Here is a 22,600-nt window from a genome sequence, read left to right as displayed (position 1 = left end):
CCTTCCCTCTCCCCCTCACTTCCTGGCAGAATCTTTTCTGCACTTATCTCTAATTTTGTGGAAGAGACTATAAACAATAATAAGGAAGACAAAGCATTTTTGCTAGTTGAGATAAGGATACTTATACAGAGATCCCTAGCATTGCTTCCATGTACAAATGTGCTACATTCTATGTTGATTCATCTCTGTCCTTTTTTCTAGTTCCTGATTGACTTCTGTTGCTTTAAAATTTCTGTATTAGTTCATTTGCAGACAGGACATCTAACACTGTCATATTTTGGGTTTCTTACCTATCCCCATACCACCCTTGTGTGCTTTCACCTTATTATGTGACCCAAGTTCAACCACATTGCTGTGGCTTTTTATCATAGAGGGATGGTGGATTTTCTCAATGGATGTGATGTTTCATATCTATTGTTTACATAGGTTGAACCACCCTTGCATTCTTGGAATGAACCAACTTCATCATAGTTTAGGACAATTATAATGTATTCTTGAATTTGGTTTGCAAATATTTTATTGATAATTTTCACATCTATGTTAATCTTGGTAATTGTTCTAATATTGATTTTGTCTGACCAGTTTCATAGTATTTCCCAGTTTCAAAATTGTGTAATAATTTAAAGTGGCATTGGTACTAGTGATTTTCTCTTTTTAACTTAATTTATTTTTATTACTATATGAGTTGTACAGTGCTTTGGTGTGCTATTTCCACAGTCATACAATGTATCAGTTTTGTTAATTCCCTCCATTTTTGTCACTCTTTACCATCTCTCTTCTTTAATTGACTTCAACAGCTTTAAATGTTCCATATTCATAAATGTATTGAAAATTCACATACCATTTTCACTCACTTTTATCTTCTTCATTTACTGTTCTCCGCCCAGTTGTACCTTCCCCTTAACATGAGATGTTTTAGGTTATTGTCCTTCAACATTTAAGTGTGTGTTCATTTTACAGTGGATTTTTCCTGCGTGTTTTACTTGAAAATATATTGTACTTTAATCAGTTTAACCCCCCTTTCACATTTCCCTTCCATTTTCCCAAATACTCTAGAGTCCAACAATTTTCAATGAGTTTCATTATGTCATTACTATAGAGTTGTAATGCATTTCAGTATTATTCACTCTCTTCTTCATTCACTTCTCCTTTCCTTCCTCCCTTAGACTCCTCTCCTCTAACATTTACAATCTATATTCCACACATGAATGTAACCATGCAACATTTGTCTTTCTGGATCTGGCTAACTTCACTTTACATGATATTCCTCAGTTCCATTATTTACATGCATAAGAAAAAAATTCATTCTGTTTTAGAAATGGGTAAAATTCCATTATATATCATCTATCTATCTATCATATTTTCTCAACCCATTAATCAGTTCTAGGGCATATAGGCTGTTTCCATTGCTTGCCTATTGTGAATAATGCTGAAATAAATATGGGCATTCTAGTGCTTTTATAGAATCTTGACTTACCTACTTTTGGATATATACCTATGAGTGGTATTACTGGATCATATGTTAGTTCACTGTTTATTTTTTGAGGAGACTTCGTATCATTTTCCATAGTGCTTGTACTAGTTTACATCCCCACCAGCAGTGTTATGAAAATTCCATTTTCACTGCATACCCACCAACATTTGTTGTGTATCTTTGTAGGTAGATTTTCGTACAGGAGTGTGGTGGAATCTTAACGTGGTTTTGATTTGCATTTCCATGATGGCCATGGACATTGAGGATTTCTTCATGATTTTCTATTCTTTGGACTTCCTCATTTGAACATTTCCATTCAGTTTATTTGTGCATTTCTTCCTTCATTGGGTTGCTGATTCTTTGTGAGTAGATTTACTTCCTGGATATCATATCCATGAAGTATGTTTGGACAAGATAGAAGGTATTGTTTTTTTAAAAGTTTTAAGTACCAAAGGTAGTGTAGTCTAGAGAAAGAGTAAGTTAGTAAGTGTTGCTTTTCTGATTGCACTGTAACACCCTCGTACTTCCTCAAGTACACAGCCGTAGGCATTTTTCTTTCTGATGCAGACTTCAGGTTGGTTAATAATTTCCTGCATCTGATAATGTACTACATGTTTAAAGCCTAGTGAATTTTCATTTGATATTCTTGTGATTTCATATCCTGTATTCTTCAAGCAATAAAATTCTGATGTGTTTTATAAAAAAAAAAAAGTCACCATTTGGGTAACTGGATTAAAAAGAAATATCTGTTGTTTATAAGAGACACATCTAATTGAAAGAAATAAACACTGTTTAATGCTGAAAGGCTGGAAGATTTAAGAAACCCATGGTCCCCCAAGGTAGGCAAGAGTAGCAATATTTACATCAGGTAAAGTAGACTTCAAAATTATATTGGTCAAACAAGACAAAGAAAGACACTTCATAACAATAAAAGCAACAATAGATCAAAAGGATCTACAGGCCAATCTCCTTAATGGACATTGATGTAAATGTCCTCAATAAAATAATGGGAAATCAAATATGAAATAGCAGAATAATCATTCATCATGATCAAGTTGGCTTCATCTCAGGGATGCACAGGGTGGTTCAACATTTGCAAATCAAAAAATGTAATGTAGCACATAAACAGAAGCAAAGACAGAAACTCTTGATCATCTCAATAGATGCAGAAAAAGCCAATAAATTCAACACCACTTAATTATAAAAGGTCTAAGAAAACCAGGAATAGAATGAATGCACCTCAACATTATATATTCTATATATTACAAGCCTTCAGCCAATATCATACATAATGGGGAAAAATCTGAATCCATTTCCCATTAGGTCTGAACAAAGATGTCCACTCTTCCCACTCCTATACAACATAGTCCTGGAATTCCTAGCCAGAGCAAAAAGGCAAGAAGAAATAAATACAATACAAATAGGTAAAGAAATAGCCAAAATATCCCTATTTGCAGATGACATGATACTATACCTCAAAGACTGAAAGAACTCCACCCAAAAATACTAGACACCTTAAACAGCTTCAGCAATGTAGGATACAAAATCACTTACAAAATTAGAAGGCTTTCTCTACACCAACTATGACAAAATTGAGAAAGAATATAGGTAAACAATTCCATTTATAATATCATCAAAAAAGATCAAATACTTAAGAATAACCTTACCACAGATTGTATATTACCTCTGCAAAGAGAACTGCAAACCACTGTAGAAAGATATCAAAGAAAACTACAAATGGTGGAAAGATCTCCAGGGCTCATGGATTGGAATAATCACCATTATAAAAATGATTATACTACCAAAAGCAATCTGCATGTTTAATGTAATTCCCATCAAAATCTTCATGACATTCACCAAAGATTTAACAATCTACCCTAAACTTCTTTTGGAAACACAAAATACCACAAATAGCCAAGGCAATACAGAGGATTAAGAGCAATGCTGGGGTATCACAAAATCTGATTTCAGACACTACTACAGAGCCATAGAAATAAAAACAACCTGGTACCAGCACAAAACAGATCTGAAGACCAGTGGAACAGAATAGAGAACCCAGATATGAATCCACACAAATATGCCTGCTTTAATTTTGACAAAGGCTCCAAAAACAGAGGCTGGAGAAAAACAGCCTCTAACAAATACTGCTGGGAAAAGTGGTTATCTACCTGCAGAAAACTGAAACTACAGCCTTGTCTATCATGCTGTACTAGTATCAACTCAACGGGGATTAAGGACCTTAATACCATACCCAAAACCTTGAAGTTAGTACAAAAATAACAGGGAATATTCTGGAAGGAATAGGTACAGGTATTGACTTATTCTCTAGAACTCAAGTGGACAAGTAACAAAGAGAATGGATGGACAAATGAATCTACATGAAATTAAAAAGCTTCTGCACAACAAAAGAAAGGGTTTCTAAATTGAAGAGATCACCCACAGAGTGAGAGAAAATACTTGTTAGCTAAATATCAGACAAAGGACTGATGATCAGAATACAAAGGAAGCTCAAAAACTTAAACTCCAAAAATCATGAACCAATAAAGAATTGGCCAACTGAACTAAATAGAACTTTTTCCAAGGAAGAAGTCCAAATGTCCAAAAATATATGAAAAAATGTTCACCATCGTTGCCTATAAATGAAATGCAAATCAAAACCACAATAAGATTACACCACACTCCCGTTAGAATAGCTATCATCAAAAACACCAGCAACAACAAATATTGCTGAGGATGAAGGAAAAAAGAAACCCTTATACACAGCTGGTGGGAAAGTAAGCTAGTACAACCACTATGCAAAACAATAGGGAGGCTTCTTAAAAAACTAAACATGTATCTGCCATATGATCCAGCAATACCACTCCAAAGGATATACTTAAAGGAATGTGACTGAGGTTATTACAAAAATACCTGCACACCCATGTTAACTGCACATCTATTCACAATAGCCAAGCTATGGTAACAGCCAAGGTGCCCCACTACACGTGAATGGATTAAGACTATATGGTATTCATACATGATGGAATTTTATTCAATCACAAGAATGAATATTTGTCATTCTCAAAGAAGTGGATGGAACTGGAGAACATCGTCTTGAATAAAGTTAGTAGGCTCAGAATGCCAAAAATCTCATGTTCTCCTTCATATTTGAATTAGAGTCTGAAAACAAATGCAGTAATATTATTAGACATGGGTCACAAACTAAGAGCAGTATGTTCATGGGAGGAACAGGGAAAGAGATGGCAACCTAAAGCTTGAATGTGGTTGATGTGATCACTGTAGAAGAGTGAACAGAGAAATCTTAATCTGGCAGAGGCCACTATGGGAAGGGGACTAGGAAGTAGTGAAGAGGTCTGGTAAAGATGAACCAATGTGGGTTGCAATACACATGTGCGTGGAAGCACCACTAGAAGTCTCTCTTAATAGTTATCTTTATGTCAAACTAGAAAAAAGCTATGCCTTTATTAGTGTTTTTTATATTTTCTCTTCTAAAAAAATCAGAGAATAAGGGCAGAACACGTTCAACCTGGAAATGGGGGAGGGGAGATGGGGTGATTGGAGGGGAGAAGAGGTGACTAGCAACAGATACTCACTTATTTGTTTATGTAACAGGCATTAAATCAGAGTGCATGTATTTATTTACTATGTGATAATATTACATGAAAATTTAGTTGTGAAAAACAGTAGATGTTGATTATCCATACTTCTTGACACTCAAATTGTTTCATTTTGGATTTTTTATATTTTGATACATTTGAATAGGCATAATTTCTTGGGTGTAGGAACCTAAGTCTAAAAACAATATTCACTTTTGCCTCATATACAACATTTAACCATACCCTGAAGGTTGTTTTCCACCATATATTTAATGTGCCTGCACCCTAACTTGACTTGTCACATGAGGTCAAATGTAGAAATTTCCACTTGTGGCATCAGTTTTGTCTTAAAGGAATCCAGATTTGGAGCATTTTGGATTTTGGATTTTTGTAGGTTTTTTGTTGGTGCTGTGGGTTGAGTTCAGGGCCTTGTGTTTGCTAAATGAGCAACTCTACCGCTTGAGTCATACTCCAAACCCTGGATTTCTGATTTTCAATTAGGGATACTTTATCTCCATTTCAAATATTGTTTGCCAGTACTAACGTTTGAACACAGGACGTTACACTTGCTAGGCAGGTACACTACCACTTGACCCACTTCACCTGCCCTGTTTTTTGTGCGTGTTAGTAACTCTGAGATAGGGTCCCATGACTATTTACCCAGGCTGGCTTTAAGCCATGATCCTCCTGATCTCTGCTTCATGAGCACCTAGGATAACAGGAGTGAGTTACCAGCACTAAACACAACTGCATTTTTAAATAAAGATGACCTATACAACTACCTATCTGAAGGGAAATGAAATTGTTTCCCTATCACAGTTATGAAAAATCAGTGGAATTAAAGATCTTCATATAAAAACAAACATTAGAATTTACAGAAACACGCAGAAATCACATAAAAATCTACCTATAGGCATGCCACCTTAACAAAGACTAAAAAAGCTCTCAGAAGTAATTTTTATTTAACGAGATACAAAATTTTAAGCTTATGGCAAAAATATCTTCACATGTGTGAACAGAAAAATAATAATCTATACATATCTTTTGAAATGGTGATGACTATATTAAACTTGGGATATAAAATAATTATCAAATCAAAATGATGAGAGGTTTTTGAATATTTTTCATAACCCAGTAATAGTAAATGAAAGAAACAAAAATCTATTTCAAACCCATCAGACTGAGTTCAAACTTAAACACCTGCCACATAGATTTGGATTGGCATATTGAGGTAAGTAGCAGACATGTGCCCTAATTTTGTTGAAAATGAAGTGAAGTATCAGTTCTTGAAGAAGACCTTCTGGGAGCAGATATATTTATGAAAAATGCAGACTGTACTTAGTTTTGAGTTTCTCAACCTCAGTAGTACCTAATAAAATTCAGGAGCAGATCATCCTGCTCAGTGGGCTCTATTCTGTGCAGCCTAGGATGTTTGACAGCATACCTGGTCTCCACCAATTCCTTCAGACATAAAGATATAAGTTCAAGTTTCTGAATATATTAGATGTGCCTCCTCCACCAAGCAGAAGTTATGCATTGGAAACCCAAGGGACTTTTTAAATGCCAGGTAGAAGTCAGTAGTGATGTCCCTTTGGAAGTCAGGAGAATTTATGGAGAAAATGTAATAAAATGTGAATGGACTTAACTTCTAACCTGATGTTCAGGGAAAAGAGATTCAGCAAGATGTTTTTCTTCCCAGACCACTGTCCAATAGGGAAATCTGGCAATCACAGCAGTAATAACAAGGAAAACAAAGCTAATGAGTAGCTATGTGGAGTTGTAAATGTCTTTTCTGCTGTTGTTACTCAGTGTGCAACCATGGGCTGGACAGGATGCAGTGGTTGCATTTGTAGTTCTAAGTCTCTCTGGGAAACCAGAGTTATACTGTTTCCTGTTTTGTCTAGAGAAGAATTATATTCTATCCTCAATCACGTAGGGTTGATTTCTGCAAAAGTCTTCCTGTCTGAGGCCCCATACTGGTAAGTCCAACAGCCCTTACCAGAAAAGTTTCACAGAGAATGGCAGCTGAGAAACTTTACTGCAGGTGACCTGAAAGCCCCTTCCAACTTAGAAAATACCAGGGAGATTGTTATTGTTTGCTTGGTAGACTTAGTTCAAATTTATGTTTAATGTGCTAAAATGAGAAATGTCTGTTATACTCAGTAGGGCACAAAATGAACTGGCTAATACAAAAGTACAATTGAATAGACTACAGGGCCAAAGGAATACCTAAAGTGGTACCACTTGAGACAGAGGCACACCTATAGTTTAAACACTCAGAAGGCTTAAGAAGGAGGACTGCAAGATCAAAGCTATCCTGGGCTGCATAGTGAAAACCTGTATCAAAACATTTAAGGGAAACCATTCAAGGTTTGATGAGTACATATAAATCTATAGATGATCTTATATATATACATCTGTTTATATGTATATGTGTGTGTGTATATATATTTATGCATAAGTAAATATATAGAGAGAATATATTAGTGATTCTGAGAGGAAGATGAAAAGGAATGTTAGAAAATGAAAACAACTGAAACATTGTATCTGTGTATGAAGATAACAACATAATGCACTGTAGACTGTTGAATAATAGGTGAGCAAGGCAACAGAGAAAGAATAAATAATGGTCGGGGTTAATCTGATTAAAGTATAATAAATACATATCTGAAATGCCAAAGTGAAATCCCTTAAACTGTCAATATACATTTAAAGACATTAAGCTGAGGAAGGTTAAAAGGACCTATCTGGAGGTGGGTACCAGCAGGATGGGGGAGTGCATAAGAAAGGCTGAAGGAAGGCAAATATGGTAGATTTAATTTATGTTCATGTATGAAAATAGAACAACGAAATTGGCTAAATTGTTCAAAGAAATGGAGGGAGGATAAGGGAGAGTGGTAGAAGGGGTAGATATAAATAATATTTATTGTATGTACACATGTAAATGATTTAAAAACATCGTGCTAGTAAAATTGGATTGTATTCATGTCTCAAAGTTGAGGAGGCAGAAAATTAAGTAAGTGTAGAGGGATGGAGGACATTTGAAGTGTTTCAAATACTGGGTTTGAGTGACTTTCCATTATTAAAAAATCCAGCCAGTATTCCCTGCCAATACTCCTTTGAAGCCGTCATTAATTGGCTTTACATTTCTTAGTCTTTCCTCATGCTTGCAGAGCTGTGTATACAAATGATAAAATGTTTATTTAATAGGTGAGAAGGGGTATAACAATAAGCTTTGTTTTGCAATGATTATCTTTGCTTATAAGACTGAGTGTAATGACAGTGTTAATCTACTGTACAGTATTTACAAGCAGATGTTTTTGTCTTTGTCTTTGTTTTTTGGCAGTACTGAGAGTCGAACTCAAGGACTTCAGGTGCTCTACCATCTGAGCCGCTCCCCCAGCAATATTTGTGACACTGTTAAGACATTAACTTTATGGTAAGCAGTGCACATGAGTTCTTTGCTCTTGTATGGTAGGCTAGCAGTATTTTGTTCGTTTTTGGATGCATTCTTTTAAAAGTAAGAACATCGTTTTCGATAACATTTCTCTTTTTCCATTTAGAGTTTTTTGTATTTTTAGGCACATTTGGAAAGAATGCAACATGGTACCAATTTGGATTGGTCATAATTATTAATTAGCTATATTGTATTGCCTTCCTCATTACATTTTAACCTTAGATAATATGTAGAACAAAAAAAATCTTGCAATAGTTTTAAGTGTGGGGGATGGGATTCTGGGGACGAGATAGTGGGGTGATCTAACCAACATACAAGATAAGCCTATTTGGAATTGTCACAATGCATTCCACCAGTACAATGAATATTACCTAAATTAAAAAATTAAGGGGGGAAATAATTTCAAAAACTGTCTACATTCTTAATGGTATTGCCATTTTTTCACACATTTTTAATTTTTTTAATTGACACATAATTATGTACATATATATGTTTATGAGGTACAGTGTGATAAGTTCACACATGTATGCCATGTGTAGTGATTGAGTGAGGGTAAAGAACTTCTACTTAAATATATATTGGTTTCATTTTGTAAGACTTCAACCACCCTTTTCTCATTATTTATAAAACATACTCTAAATTCTATGCTCTATTGACCCTACTGTGCTACAGAATATAAAATCATATTTCTTCTAGATAACTGGATTTGGGTGCCTGTTATCTAACCTCCTTCTTTTACATTTCCTCCTTCCCTTCATAGTCTCTACAGACCACCATGCTATTCTTTTCTATAAATTCAACTACTGAGACTTCCCCATGAGAGAATGTGAGGCCCTTATCATTCTCTGCCTGACTCATTTAACCCTGTGTTCTTCAGTTCTATCCATGGTGCCACAAATAACAGGGCTATATTTTTGTGTCTGAAAAATGTTCTGTATATATTTGCATGTACATTGCTAGCTATGTATCTACATATGAATATAAATATGTTTTTAAGTTTACATGCCTGTGGCCTTAATAATTAACAGCCCATTTTTTTGGTGACAAAACATCAGCCCTTGCACATGCTAAGCAAGCACTGTGCAACCACTGAGCTACCTCCATGCCATAACCAGCTCTTTTTTTGAACATCAATCATCTGCCATGTATAAAACAGATTCTTTGGTATTCACTTGAAGGTTACCTATGCTTTTCATCAGCATATCTTAATTATTTCATGTTTAGGATGAAGTTATACATTTAGATACTGCTTATTCCAATTCTTATTTATATTTAAATAAATATATCTAGGTAAATATATTCAAATCCATGCTATGGACTGGTAGGAATGAAACTCAGGGCTTAGCACATCCTAGGCAAGCACTCCAACACTGAACTGGATGCTCAGCCATCGTTCCAGTTTATTTGGCTTTATTTTTGTCATGTTGGGGATTTAACCCAGAGCCTTATGTATATTAAGCAAGCATTTGACACTGATATACACTCAACCCTGAGAAAATTTTAAAATTATTTTCTTTCCAAGCCTTTTGCTAATTCAACCTTGAATTAGACAGCCCTGTTGATGTGATAGTTACTTTACCTCTTTTTAGATTGTTTATATCAGCTTTTTATTCAATTTCACTTAATAGAGTTGGTTTAATTCCACTGATTTTATTTTTCTGCCATTCTTTACATAAATTGCTAATTTCTTAAAATTTGTTTCCATATAAGTGCACAATTTTTATTAGCATGTAAGAGTTGTGTGACAGGGAAACATTGTGTCATTTACATATATGCTTACAATATATCTTAATTAGATTCAACCCCTCCATTATTTCCCCTTATTAGGACAGTGTCAACAGGTTTTATTGTTCTGTTATACATGATTACAAAATACAGGCTCCTTATTCTTCCCTTTCATTCTCTATGTTTTATCTCTCCCTCCCACTGTAACCCACTCTTGGACAAAACCTGTTTTGATTTTCTGTAGTTAAAATTTATAGTGTATATTGATTCCAACTATGAGTAATTGCAAAAGTGAACAAAGCTGGTGAAGTTCCCACTCAGTTTGATTTTACAGTACAAGAAAATGGCAGAGTCCAATTAAGTACGTAAGTGACATAATGTCATTAGGAATAAATCAGGTGAAGAAAGAGGATCCATTGCCATGTCAATGGTGGATCTTATAGTATTTGGTGTGGGAAGGAAGATCTTTGCATGTTGGATATAGAACAGAATGAGGGCTCAAGGGGACCTGTGAGATTTGTCAAAAAAGATATAAAATCATCAAACCTATGAAAATGATGAGAACATGCCACAAAGCAAAGCAAAGAGAGGGCCTGACTGGTGCCCTATGGGACCCAAACACCCACAAAAGGGTGGTCAAATACATACAGAAGGAGTACAGGAGCAATAAATCTGGTGTTGGACCAGATGTGGATAACATAATGAGGAAGCTGGAGCAATGTGTCTGCTCCCTTTGGGCATTTTTGAATCTCGAGGCAACTTTAGCATCATGCTGGATGCTGGTTCTCTCAAGGACCTCACTTTTTCAGGCTATTCATTGTTGCTTCCTTTCCCTTATTAGCTTGAACTAGAATAGTAAAAGTGTGGATGACACTCATGTAATGGATTTCAACAAACCACAGTTTCACTACCTAATGGATTCTGATCTCAATATGTGGAAAATATTTCTCTAGCGTGATCTCAATGCCTATGTTAACATCTTCCTGCTTCTTTTCTTTCCCTCATCATCATAAATTTACATACTATTTCCTTTCAATTTTTCATATATTATTTCCAAATTCAAGTCCTCTTCTCAAATACATTTTGTGGATGGAGGTGACACATATATGTTTCTACAAGCACCATGACACTCATCATCTATTTAGAAAGGATAAAAGACATACAATTAAGTATATGTTATTGTCCCTACATCTCCATAAAATCTATGTGGAAAGTGTCATTTAACTGTGGGAATGTTTTTAGAATTTTCACAAAACAGCTGAGTCCAAGGAGTCTTGAAAGAGTAAAAGACATTTTACAGATGGAGAGGTGTGAAAAATTCCAAATACATCAATGGGTGGGACTTCACAGAGAGGACAGAGGTTGAGCATGAAATATCTGGCTTCTGGTGAAGCTGAAACTGAACTTCAATTTGGGGAATATATGTAGGAGGGACAGAGCAGTGTGAGAGACAAGCTGGACACAGGGAGTCAAGCCTCATATTTGAGACAACAGAACTTTCTTCCACTTCATTCTCCAGTACAGATCAAATAGGTCCAAGATTTGGATGACCTTTTTAGTAAAGCAAAAATTGCCAAATCAAGATGAAGTTACTCTTGTCAAAGACTTTCTTCAGAGATGGGAAAACACGACAAAAGGAGTTTTTATTCTTTCTCAATAAAATAAGAAATGTCTCAAATACTTTCTAAATATTATCCCACCACAAAGTCCTTCAAACACTCCATGTTGTTCACACCTCACATGTATGTATAGATTTATTTTTTATTAATGTATGTTGACAGTATAAAGGGATTTCATTGTGATACTTCCATATAGGCATATAATGAACTTTGATTAAATTTAGCCCCTCTATTACACTAGGGTATTCCCCTCTTCCCTTTTTAAATAATTTAATGAATTTCATTACTCTATATTGATACTTGCATATAGAGAATTTTGACATATTCATACACTTAACCCTCTCCTTCCCTTCATTATAAGTCCCTATTTTGCATTCATTTCTGTAATTACGGTTATCTTGCACATTACTCAAAATTGCTATATTTCAAGTAAGGTACTCTGCCAGGAAGGTCACCCCTACCCATGAGCAGATGCCAACCCATGACTCAGGTCTCCAAGACTGATTCGGTTTATGTCCTAATGAAGCAGCTTACATGCATTTATTCCCTTTGCTAAGAAACACTTCCTTTATCTTTCTCTCTTTGGTTGCAAGTGTGGCTTGCCACAGACTATGTCCCAGAATATCATCATGCTTGAATGGCTTGGCAATTGATGCAATCTCCACTGACATTTAAGTCTTTAATTAACAGAGTGCTGAAATTGTTTTTAATACCCACAGGACATATTATGAACGGTAATCAGAACTATGTTTCATATCCTGCAGAAGACATACAGAACAGACCCCAAAACAATGACCACTGTAACAAAAGTAAAAATAGTGTAATTCAATATCACATGTAATTGAGTGTGTGAAATTCACTCAAAGACAGCACCCAGAAGGCTTCAGTATGGAATAGGTCTAATACTTTTCTAATTCCAAATGGTCAAAAATAGAAGAACACTGTTTAATGGACAAGATGGAAAAAGTAGGGAAAGGATTAAGGTTGTATCCATCTACTGCACTAATGTGTGTACAGACCCTCTTCATTCACATCTACCAAGGCATCTAGATACCTTGTGTGCATGCATGTATCCTTTTACTACCATCTCCTAGTGAGAAAACTCTAGGCTTCTACACTTATAATTCTCAGACAGAACATCTCAATTCAGTCCCTTGAAGTTTCTACTAAAAAAAATGTCAAGTGCAAAAACTCAGTATCTAAGATACTACCAAAATGTACTTATCTTTGACTCTGACCCTCACAGATATTCTTCATGTGTTGATAGAGAAATGTAATCCAGAATAAGTAGACACATCAAAGTCAAAACACTGAAAAGAAAATGGTCGCCTAACAGCCACAGTTACACCTTTAAAAAGGAAAGAACACCCACCAGCATTTACCTGTGGCTCACCTGACTTCAAGTACTATGCAACTTCACACTGGCAACACACCTTCTCAGGGAAATCAGACTTTGTTGTGTTCTATATGTTACATTACTCTTTGGGAAAAATTCATTGTGCTCATAAAAAATGTTATTATTGGTTGTTGATTAATGAATTCTCTAACACTTGCATCCAGTGGGCTGATAAGCACATTGAATTATTTATCATCATGTTCTGCATTTCTCTCCTTTTTAATTTTTTGATTGGATAAAGTTTTGAATTCAGGGCTTTAGGTTTACAAAGCAGATTCTCTACCACTTGAGCTACACATCCAGTCTTTTTGCTTTTGATATTTTTGGAGATGGGAGCTCATGAAATATTTGCACTTCACCAAAAACATTGAGATATGAAGATAAGTGAATCCTTGAGAAAAGAAATGAATACCATGGTGGTAGGTCAATTTCTCAGCATGAGCAAGGCCATAGGTTCTATCACAAGCACTGGAAAAAACTAAACTATACAAAATGATATAAACAAAAAAACGAATGAACAAAACAAGTTCAAGTGTTAATTATACACATAAAAGTAGAATTGCTTGTATTATTTTTATTGCTTTCTTCCTAGTGTTTTCTTCCTATTTCAAACCAACTAAGCAATAACTTTTCAAAAATGGTTATTTCAATTTCCAAAGTGAAAGACAATTAAAATACACAATACAAGAAGGAAGAACTTGTTGGACCCTGGTGCCTCATACTCATCATAACTACTTGGGAGACTAAACACAGTAGAATCATGGTTTGAGGTAACTCTGTTCATCTGGGATGGAACCATTTACCACCTCTCTAGCATATATTCAGAAACCACTTAAAGGGGCAAAGGATAAAAACCAAAGTTGCTCCTATAGTTCAAGATATTCTAAGAGTTTTAGTAATTCTGTGCCAGAACCTGTGATGAAGAGCACACCAAAAAAATAACTCTTTTCTTTCAGCTGGAGATTCTAAAGGTCTCTGACTTTCCCAAGGTCCATTACAACTTCCACAATTGTCAGAAATTACATTGTGAGTAGAAATTCTACCAATGAAAATGCAAACAACTGAAAAGTTACCCAAGCAAAATAATCTTGGTAACACTAGTAGTTAAGACCACAATACCACCTTCCTTAATGTTCCCATTATACTTAGATGCCCAACAAGGGAAGGACACACTTTTGATTCTTCCATTTTCCACCTCAAATTCATCATCTTACTTGATCAGCTTAAAAAGAACCCTAACTATACACGTTATCTTAATGAAATTCTCTGCTCTTTCCAGTCAGTCTCTGGCTCACCCTCAGCCTGAGCCACTATATCAACCCGTACTTCACTGCCACAGGAAACACAGTCTCAAGGCTAAGGATCTCTGGTCCAGGAGTTAATTTGGGCCCATCTTTTACCCACAACCTCTTAGGTTCTTTTTATTACATTTTGTCCCTCTTTACTACTCTTGAAAAAACAGCCCTTCTTTGCCTTGCCTTGAAGCACTTGCACACTCTGTTGTTGGGGTAGTCCTGCCACTGAAAGCCTAAGTTCATGTTTTGCCTTAATCTTCATTTCAGTTTTGAAAATTCTGTCTAGGCACAGACCAAAGAGACCATCAACTATGTTCACAAACCTTTGATAAGTTTACAATCTCAACCCTCCCATTCAAAACTCAACTCAAGTGCACCACCATTGCAGTGAGTTGTGCAATGTGAGCTCTCTGTAAATTTAGAGATTTATTAGAACCCTAAGTAGCACATGTCTGGGATCAGGTTGTTTATTCAAGACTCTGCTTCCACATTTTTACATAATTCAGGACCATCAATTTTACCCTGAGAAGTATGGAAGGAGCAGTGAACACCAATGATCACAGCTTCAGCTGAAGGGAAGCTACTACCTCTCACCAGCACATCATCTAGGGAGAGAATTAAGGGCTCCAAGATGGGTTGGGTTACTCAGAGGTACTGGACAGGATGACAGGGTCCTGCTCATCTTTGCAGATCCACATACAATAGATAGGATGGAGGGCCACAGGGCACTGCAGGCAACTCAGGCCCCAGAATTTAGCACTGTGCTCAGAATGCCAAGGTCTCTCACTACTGCTCCAAGCAGGTCCAACTTCCTCATCCTCTTGAGACTGGGGATACTGGTCACAAACACTACTTCTACCTGCTATGATGACTTGGGTTCTTCACTCCAACCTAGCTGAGCTCACATATGACAGGGGAGTGAGATTCAGTTCCACTGTCTCCATATCAGAAGAATTCTCAGTGATTCAGAAAATGATGGAAACCAGAAAGTCATTTTCCAAAGATTAGGTGGTGGTGCCTCCTCCCACTGGATTCTGGTAGGACAATCTAGACAATTCTTGCCCTCCACTGACAGTTCTTTTCATTGGCTCTTGAACCAAGGCCCTGTCACATTAGATCCGTGTGACAGGAGAAGGTATACATCACATGGTATAGAGACTGGATCAGTAAATGATTCCAGGCACAGTCCTTAGGAGACCAGGCCTCCTCCCTGGACCTTATGTTCCACAGTGTGGGCAGATGCACTGTATTTAAGAAGAACCTGCATCTGGCTTTTCCAAAAGAACTCTATATCTTTCACATGGAAATGGAGTCAGGAGTCTGCTGAGAATATTCCAAATTTAGCATCTAAGAACTTAGCTCCTGATTTCACAGAGGGATCAATTTGTAGGACAGGGAAAGGGAGACTTCAATAGAATAGGACAAAAGAACTGGCGTCACACTATGTTGGTATCAGTCACTTGTCTTTAAGGACAAGGATTTCTCATATCTGTTCCCTCAAGCTATCCTTTAACACCCAAGAATGTAGGAAAAAACTGGTCCTTTAACACCCAAGAATGTAGGAAAAAACTGGGTGCTACTGGCTCCTACTTGTAATCCTAGCTATTCAGGAGGCAGAGATCAGGAGGATCACGGTTTGAAACTAGACCAGGCAAATGGTTTGTCAGACTGTATCTTGAAGAAAAAAAAAAAACCTTCACAAAAAAGGGATGGCAGAGTGACTCAACAAGTACACCCTAAACCCCCTTAATTCAAGCCCCAGTTCTGCAAAAAAGCAAAAAAATAAACAAATAAATAAAAAGAAAAGAAAGAACATACCAACAAGTGAGCTCAACAATTATTAGATAGAAGAGAAGCTGTAGCTATCTCACCAATTCCATACACTCAAAAAAACCCTCAAGGTAATAAAAACCTGTGTTCTAGCAGACAGAACCAAATGTGTCTTGTTTTCCCATTGTACTTCACAAGCTTTCTCAACTGTCAGGAGGTACATTCTGACAGGGTCAACCCCCTTAATGAAAATGCAAACAACTTTCTGGTGCAGAGGCTCAAGTGATACAGGGCCTGCCTAGCAAGTGTGAGACAAGAGTTCAAACCACATACCACAAAAAAGAAAATAAAATGAGTTGAAATATTACAAAAGCAAAGTAATCCTAGAAATCACTCATGATTAAATAACATCATATTTTGTGTTCCCATTACACTTACATGTCTTTCCCCAAGAAACCTAACATAAGGTAAGGCTCACACTTTAGATAATCCCCTTTCTGCCTCAAAAACTTTACTTTAATTGTTCAGAAGAAACAGAACAGCTAATAAGCAAACTTTCCTAAAGGTTGTTTCCTTTTTATACTCCTGAATTCTATGAACCACCCTCGACCTGAGGCAACCCAAAAACCCCTTTTTAAGGTCACCTGAAAACAATGTCAGCTCAGGGGAAAGGATATCTGATCAAGGAGCTGATGGCTCCTTTGTTATCCTTCCTCTCCCAGAGTCATCCACAACAGTATGCTCCTCCCTAGAAAGCACAGCCCTGCTCTACCTCACCCTTGAGACCCTGCAGACCTCCGAGTTGGTGCTGCCCTGCTACTGCTACTTCAATATGATCAGTCCTTGTCTCCATCTGAAATTATCGTTTGAACATACTATCTAGACAACTCCAATTATGTCAGATATTGCAAAAACTTCAACCTTCAACACCTTCCCAACATCTCCCCTTTGTCATGAACCCCACATGTGCATGCAGAGTCTTTGCCTTGAGTTGGGCAATGCAAAGACAGCTTTAGTTTAGGAATTTATTACAGTCCTAAGAAGAACTGCGCTGTGGACCTGGCTCTAGTCTGAGATCAGCTTCTAAACACTTAGCTAATTCTGGGCAATCACCAAGGCCACAAGGATAATGGAGGGAGCCAAAACCTCCCACCCACTGAAGGCTGGAGAGACCTAGAGCTCAGGTGATGAGGAGTCCTAACAGGGCTCTGGGCAAGGGCTATGCCATTGCACATAGAGGACAGGATGCCAGAGTGTGTCCATCTGAACAGTCCCACCCCAGGGCAGAGAAGAATACAAAACTTCACAAGCAGCGAGTCAGGCCACAAAATGCAGTGATGTACTTGGGAGGACCAGGTCTGTACCAACCTTTTCAGGCCATTTCTTATGTCCTCATCCTCCTAGGGTCTGGGATGCCAGTTCAAACAGCATTTTAGGCTTCTTTGCTGAGTAAAGTACTGATCACAGACCTGGGACCATATACAAGCCACAGTAGGAGAGAGACTAAATTACATAGAATTGCTCTCAGCACCACAATGTGATCCAGAAAAATGTCCAGAACCAGAAGGCACTTCCTGCATAATTTAGAGGGTCCTACTTACACTAGACTGTGATTTGCCAGTTCTCAAGCACTTCTCAAAGACTAGTGATCCACAACTCACCCCTTGAGATCTGAGCAACAGGAGAAGTAATCTCCTATAAGGGAGGGTGCATAAACCAAATAATTGAATCCTGGAACAGCCCTCAGCAGTTAAGACCTCCTCCCTGGTGTCTACCCACTCCAGCCTGGTGATGCATTGCAGTGAAGTGGAATCTGCTTTTCAAAATGAACCTTTCTTCAACTGGGGAATGGAGCCTGGAATGTGGTGTGAGAATTTCAAACTCATTTCCCCATGGGGACACCCTATAATCTCGGAAGAGTTGTGGTTCTAGGCCAGGCCAGGAAAATGGAAAAACTTTGTATGAAGATAATATCATATCCACTCTTCACACACAAAGAACAAATGACAACAAATATGAAGAAACAGGGAAATGTGGATCTTCAGTTTAAAAAGCACTGTAGGCATTCCTCAGATTGCTTTTCCTAAAAAGCATGGACTCCATACTCAGTCCATGAATCAACTAAAAGCAGAAAAAAATGTGACACCTACCATTTTGAATCAGTCTGTTCTCTGAGCCTTCTTCAGCAGTCACCTTGCAGCCCCCTTGGAATCTAGGAAGAAGATAGGTATTTTCTTCATGACCTGAATCCAACTCAATCCCCAACAGTAGACCCTCCTTTGGATGGACCATCCTCTGGGTAACAACTCCAGAACCTCTCCCATAATAGCTGAGTTGTAACAACTACGTCACACCTGTGACTGGAACTGTTTAAATGTGCATATCTTTGCTCCCTACCTCCAATTCTTTGCCTATTTACATCTATATCTCACGTCTGTACCGTGGAGATGGTGAACATGAGCTGAGTACTTAGTCTGCCTCATCCCATACCATATCCTAGCTGTGAAATAATACTGCTTTCCCTGCCTTCACCATGCTTCTTTATTTGAAATTGAAGGGTAATTACTTGGACCTATAATGTGCAATCACAGGAGCTTGTGCTCTTGGTTCAAAATTCTATTTTGAGAATGAGAAATTGACTGCTGAAAAATCTCAGGCAGGGGATTCATTTCACAAAGCCTTTTCTTGGAACTGTTTAAAGTAGAATCATCAAAGGACTATAGGCAAGCATGTAGAAGAAACAGCAAAGTGGAAATATTATCTACAAAAGATAAAATCAGTGCAGACTTAGAAATCATCAAAGGATTACACAGAGAGCATGAAGATGGATATACAAGTTCAATGAAACCACCATTATAGGTGCTTAATGGTGGACTAGAGGAAGAAGAATAGAGCCAGCATGAAAATGATTGAAATTATGCAGCTAGAAGAGAAAGAGAACACTTTTAAATTCACAGGATGTATCACTGGTATCTGAATTTGGTAACGGTTGAAAGATCTCTACAAAGAAATAAAAACATATAAGCTAAGAACTTAGGTCACATAAAGAAAAGACAGTGTCAAGAAATTATAAGTGAACAACAATTCGTTACTTTCTTCCTCACTAGTACTCAAGGTACTCAAGGACAATCTTTGCCAAAAGTCATTCAAAGTAAATTATAGACTAGGTGATCATCCCTTATAATATGAACAATCAGTAAGAACAATGACATATGGGTTGAATAAAAACGGTGGGGAACATAGCAGTATCTGCTCTGTCCATGAAGCAACACATTTTACTTGAAATGCACTTAACTAACTGGAAAAGGATTTTTTATATGTTTGGGAAATTGCTAACAATACATTTTAAAAGTACTAGGTATTACAATGGGGGATAGAAAATGTGATAATATAATTACTGAACCTGTCAGACTGGCTTAAGTGGTGTAGTGCTTGCCTTACAAATCATGAGACCCTGAATAATAATAAGTAAATAAATAGATAAAGGACTTCCACAAGATTGTACTACACCAGCTATGTGCAAAGCACATCATTTTGCTGAATTTATAATAACCATCTGAACTTCACACAACAGAAGAATACCATTTACACAGAACGAAGGAACGGTAAAAGGAAAATGACATGCAGAGATATAGCGTGAGATGGGGGCAATAGTAACATGAAGGAACAAGTACAAAAATTGCTCAACACCAAAGGTTATCAGTATAGTACAAAAAACAGCATACAAACAAGATGTATAATGCTAAATGGACAAGTGGAATAAATTAGAACATCCACATATTTTCAAATCACAGAACAAGCAATCATAAAAGGTTAGATAAAATCATACATTACCAAAACTTCGCAGTAAATTTAATATATCCATACTCTACAGACCTTCAATGCCACAATTCCCACCCTAAAAGAATATTCTGTTAACAGGGTAGAACACTAGGGCAATGTTACACAATTTAAATGAGCAAACTCTTTTGGGTCAACCTCACCACAGGGATATGGTTTATTGGATTGACTCTTTGGGAAAGATCTATTACTCCAGAAACTGTTGTCATGCACCCATTGTGAGGGGAGGGAAACAGTCATCTAACATCCTGTGACCTTACTGAGCTACCTTAACCTTTGTCAAAGAATGCTGACTTCTATTAAATGCAATGCTTATTTTCAGAAACCTTCTGATTTCTTCCACCATTTTAGTTTTGCTGAGATTTACTACATGGTTTATGCCTAACTGCTACCTTTCAAGTCTATTCAATGTGTACTCTTTCCTTCATGAGCCTTGCTTCACTTTGGCTCAACTCCAGTGCCTTCATCTCACACAAAACATTAAGTACCAAGAATGGACACTCTGGTAACATTACCAAATATTGCTCCAAAGACCCCAAATATTAAGACTTTTGAGAATTTCTTTGCTATCACTTTGCATAACAAATATGTGGTGTTACCAACACCAAACCAACTTTCAAATACCAACTAATTTTCCTTCAGTTCAAATCCGACACCCTCCAGGTTTAGCACAGCCCCTCCAACTTCTGGGCAGTGTGAAAGAGACAAGAAGCCATAGCACTTCTTTGCTATGTCTGCTCAAGACAGTCACCTTCCTAACGTTATAAAGATGTAACACACTAAGACCCATCATTAGAATTAATGCAAACATTGCCTCAATGGGGCTTAGGAAAACAACCAAATACACTCCAATTGCCTCAGAAATTTTAAGGATTTCAAAATCACTGTGCTAGAAACTGACACAAGGACCAAAACTTTTAATCTATACTACACACTCACATGGCCTTCCAAATACACCAACTTTTGCCACATCAAGAAAAATATAAAGGTGTCTTTCTGGGAGCCTGAGCCTCCAAGACTTGTCTTCATTGGCACAAATTACACTCTGTCTAATCAACTATTTCAACACAAAATGAAAGTAGTGCAAAGATATATTCTGAATGTTGCAACTCTCATAAATAGCTGCAATTAAACCACACTCATTTTCACAGTAGCAAAGGAGCACAGAAGCAACATTGTTCCAATTACCCCATTTGTTAACTCAGATACTCCTCCACACACTTTCCAAATGCCCCTTTTTTGCCTCAAAAATGATTATGAAGTAATCATCACAAATACCTTCAAAATGATTTGTAAATAGTAGTAAGGTGGTTTGACAAATATCAGCCTGAGTCACCAAACAAATCACACTTTACAGTCACCATAAGATTAGGAAGAACTCAAGTCCTTGTGGTTCACACCTGTAATCCTAGTGTCTTGGGAGAGAGAGAGAGAGATCAGGTTTGTCTTGGTTCAAAGCCTATGCTAGCAAAAATTTCTTGAGACTCTATCTTGAAAAAAACCCATCACCTAAAAGAGCTAGTGGGGTCACTCAAGCGGTAATAGCACATGTCTAGCAAGTGTGAGGACCTGAGTTCAAATTCCAATGCATTCAAAAAAACAAAAAGATGAAGATCTTAGTACTGGCAGCTCCTTTCTGTAAACCTAGGTACTTGGGAGACTGACAACTGTAAGGTACTTCCAAATTAAGACCATGCCACGTGTGGAAAGGAAAGATTTATTAATCCAGACCACGGGCTCTGACTCTCAGGTTCAAAGTGAAGTGGCTTGGCTGAATTGGGTAGTGGGCTTTACAGGAGGGGCCTAGCCATGGGGGAGGGAGAGAGTTCTGGTCTCTGATTATCTGTGATCACCAGATGGAACAGGTCGACATGCCTGGCTAGTTGAGTAACTGCAAGTTTCTGAGTTGTTTTGCAAGCCGAGAAACAATCAGGCAGTGAGAAACAAGCAGTCATAAATCAGGGGGTCTGGTTTTAAGGTGTACCCTCAGGTCCTTCCGCCCACCCCAAGAATGCCAGGGACCTAACAACAACAGAATAACAGCCAAAATCACCTTAGAAAAATTGCTCACCAGACCTCATTTCCAAAATAACCACAGCAAAATAGACTGGAGATATGGTTCAAGTGGTAGGCCTGTGCACTGTAAATGCAAAACTATGATTTCAAATGTCAGTCCCCAAAAATAACACAAGTAAAAAAGACACAAGACCAAGATGATCACAGGAGAAAACTGATTTTCCCAATCTCCATGTCTGTCTAGTACTAATTTATTTCTTCTCTTGTGTTCTCCTCTCTTTGAGAACAAACTGCCGTTCTGCCTTGAGATGTCTACATTCCTTATTTTTGGGGCTTTCCACCTAGAATAATTCTCTTGAAGTCAGGGTCTAAGCTAACCAGCATTTCATTATACAACAATATTCTAAAAACA

At 37.3% G+C, this 22,600-nt stretch overlaps 2 protein-coding genes across 2 annotated transcripts in view; both read right to left on the bottom strand.

Annotated features, from left to right (window-relative positions):
• LOC109674750 (uncharacterized) overlaps positions 1–22,600 on the bottom strand; it is a 42,363-nt gene that overhangs the window by 19,055 nt on the left and 708 nt on the right. Inside the window, exon 2 of the mRNA XM_074053905.1 lies at positions 18,483–18,544. Within this exon, the coding sequence (XP_073910006.1) occupies positions 18,483–18,485 (3 nt within the window). The 5' untranslated portion in view covers positions 18,486–18,544. The remainder of the gene's footprint in view (positions 1–18,482; positions 18,545–22,600) is intronic.
• The window catches only part of LOC109680403 (uncharacterized), a 451,924-nt gene that overhangs the window by 428,686 nt on the left and 638 nt on the right, over positions 1–22,600 (bottom strand). The window lies entirely within an intron of this gene.

The sequence above is a fragment of the Castor canadensis genome, chromosome 14 (assembly GCF_047511655.1).
Source record: "Castor canadensis chromosome 14, mCasCan1.hap1v2, whole genome shotgun sequence".
Taxonomy (NCBI): domain Eukaryota; kingdom Metazoa; phylum Chordata; class Mammalia; order Rodentia; family Castoridae; genus Castor; species Castor canadensis.
Note: the sequence above shows the minus strand (reverse complement) of the source record. Positions and strands in the feature narration are given on the sequence as shown.